Raw genomic sequence first — 2,069 nt, forward strand, 5'->3', positions numbered from 1 at the left:
ACAAAATAAAGCTTTATCTTCAAAAGGATTTTAAAAGTGGATTGAGGTGGCATTTCCATAAAAGCCTCTCATTTATTTCCTTTTTATTTTTTTATTTTATTTTGTTTTAATAAAAAAAAAATTTAGAAAGAGGCAACCTTAATGGCACAGCCGAATTTCCCTAAGGTAAAAAATTTTATTTTACCTAAAACATAGGGAAATAAAACCAAAATTTGAAAAACAGGGAATGCGCCCCCCTTTTGAAACGGCTATTTCGAAAAAAATTTCAAAATTGAAGTAACGGCACCTCATGAATGGAGGCTGCGTTTCTTTTGAGAGGAAAGGAAGGTTTTAAAAGAAGAGGCACTCACGAAAGAAAGGGGAGGAAAAATGGCTCTTTTGAGTTTTGGCAAGGGAGGAGGAGCAGATGGAATTGAAATGGCTCTTTTGGTTTTTGGCAGGAGGGGAAGGAGGTGACCAGCATCCGATTTTCCCTCAATCCAGCCGCAGGAGAAGCCATTCAGCGTGGAGCTCTTCCACCTTCAGCCAACGTGTTTCCATTTCCTGCAGCCCAGCCACAGGGGAACCACGTCTTCTTCCATTTTCAGACCAGCGTGAAGCCCGTCTTCCTCAGCCTAGTAGAAGCCCCAGCAGCAGAGGAAATCCAACGTTGCTTCCCATCCACCTCAGCCCAGCTGCAACAGAAGTCCAGCAGTGACAGCTGCTTCCCATCTTCAGCACAGTAGCAAAGGCTCGCCCTTTCTACTGCCATCTACGATCATTGGGTACAGGGATCAACAAGCACAGCAACAAAAGCCCCAGTCGCACATCCACTTGCAGCAGGAAGCCCAGCCGCACATCCATTTGCAGCAGGAACCCCAGCCGCACATCCACTTGCAGCAGGAAGCCCATCCCACCAGCATCTTCATCCACCTTCAGCAGATCTTCTTCAGCCCATTGAAGACGCACATCCACTCCGACCCATCATCTCCAGCCAACGTTTTGTTTTGTTTTTTTTTTATCCATCCACTCCAACCTAATCTTCACGGTAAGTGAATGCTCCTCCATTATCTTCTGCATGTAGCTGCTCTGTGCTTCAATGCACATCTGCAAGTGTCTCTGCACCTGCTAGTTCCCCAGACCATGTAACTCTAGTTGTTCATGCAACCTCTTTTGAACTTCCATTGGTGGGAATCACGATCTTTAGTGACTTCCATATCCTTTCTAATATTTGATTTTGCTCCATTTGATGAATCTGGGATGTATTTTGCTAGCCGATACTTCTGCAAGTGGCTTTTCACATGGAATATAGTGATCCCTTGAAAGCCCATGAACTTCAGAACACCCTTAGGTGTTGCCTTATCAGGCACTCCAAGTTGTGTGATGGCTTCAACAAATCGATCATGGAGATCAGGTGTCCAGCGAAGACGCTGTTTGGTTGATCCCATTCCACTTGTTGGAGCATGATATCCGACTGAACCTGTAGGGATACCAACATCTCCTGTAGGGAATGGTTTCTTTCCTTATCTCTCACGAGAAACTGAAGTGAATTCTGAGTTTTGACCTTCATGAAGCATAGAGAGCTGGTGCTGTTTCATGGGCCTGAGTGTGAAGCCTCCAAGAGTTGGTGGGTGCTTGAGTTGTGTGTGTGTAAGGTTTTGACATGTCTTAATTGTTGACAGATTTCCACATTTTTTTAGGCTTTGTAGCATATGCAACTTCTGCAATGTTCCACCTATATATCAACAGCTTAGTGTCTTGCACATATTCTGCATATATTCTCATATATTCATACATTCTGCATATATTTTGTATACATCCTGAAAATTAATATTAGATATACCATTTCTTGCTTTCGTTTAGCATGATTCTGTGCAAAGAAATTAATTTTCTGTATGCCCTCACCATTTACTTTTACACAGCGGCTACTGCGTTTTTTTTTTCTCTTGCTGCATTTGCACAATAGCACCTGCTGTGTCAATATCATGTTCCACTTATCTTACGTGTACCATCACCATTAGTTTCTCTTCACACCATCATTTGTTTTCTCATGAATATCAAGTGTTGTTGCCAGATTTATAAGTGTAAGA

The 2,069-nt window shown here is 42.7% G+C and overlaps 1 protein-coding gene across 1 annotated transcript; it reads right to left on the reverse strand.

Moving 5' to 3' along the window:
- Nucleotides 1-757: 757 nt before the first annotated feature.
- Nucleotides 758-1,427, reverse strand: LOC149829907 (myb family transcription factor IPN2-like). The gene is made up of 3 exons (XM_090015332.1): nucleotides 1,191-1,427; nucleotides 1,016-1,104; nucleotides 758-902 (listed from the first exon to the last, which is right to left on the reverse strand). Exons 1-3 carry the CDS (start codon nucleotides 1,425-1,427, stop codon nucleotides 758-760), a joined length of 471 nt encoding a protein of 156 aa, XP_089871458.1.
- Between the last annotated feature and the right edge of the window lie 642 nt (nucleotides 1,428-2,069).

Source organism: Nuphar pumila, chromosome 8, assembly GCF_984573655.1.
Source record: "Nuphar pumila chromosome 8, dmNupPumi1.hap1.1, whole genome shotgun sequence".
NCBI classification, from domain to species: Eukaryota; Viridiplantae; Streptophyta; class Magnoliopsida; order Nymphaeales; family Nymphaeaceae; genus Nuphar; species Nuphar pumila.

Excerpts from the sequence above, each read along its gene's own strand:
- LOC149829907 (XM_090015332.1), bottom strand. The coding sequence starts at position 1,427 with ATGGGATCAACCAAACAGCGTCTTCGCTGGACACCTGATCTCCATGAT. Across the intron at positions 1,105-1,190 it reads ATATTAGAAAGGATATGGAA|GTGCAGAGACACTTGCAGAT; the intron begins GTCACTAAAGAT and ends GGGAACTAGCAG. Across the intron at positions 903-1,015 it reads TCACTTACCGTGAAGATTAG|ATGCTGGTGGGATGGGCTTC; the intron begins GTTGGAGTGGAT and ends AGGTGGATGAAG.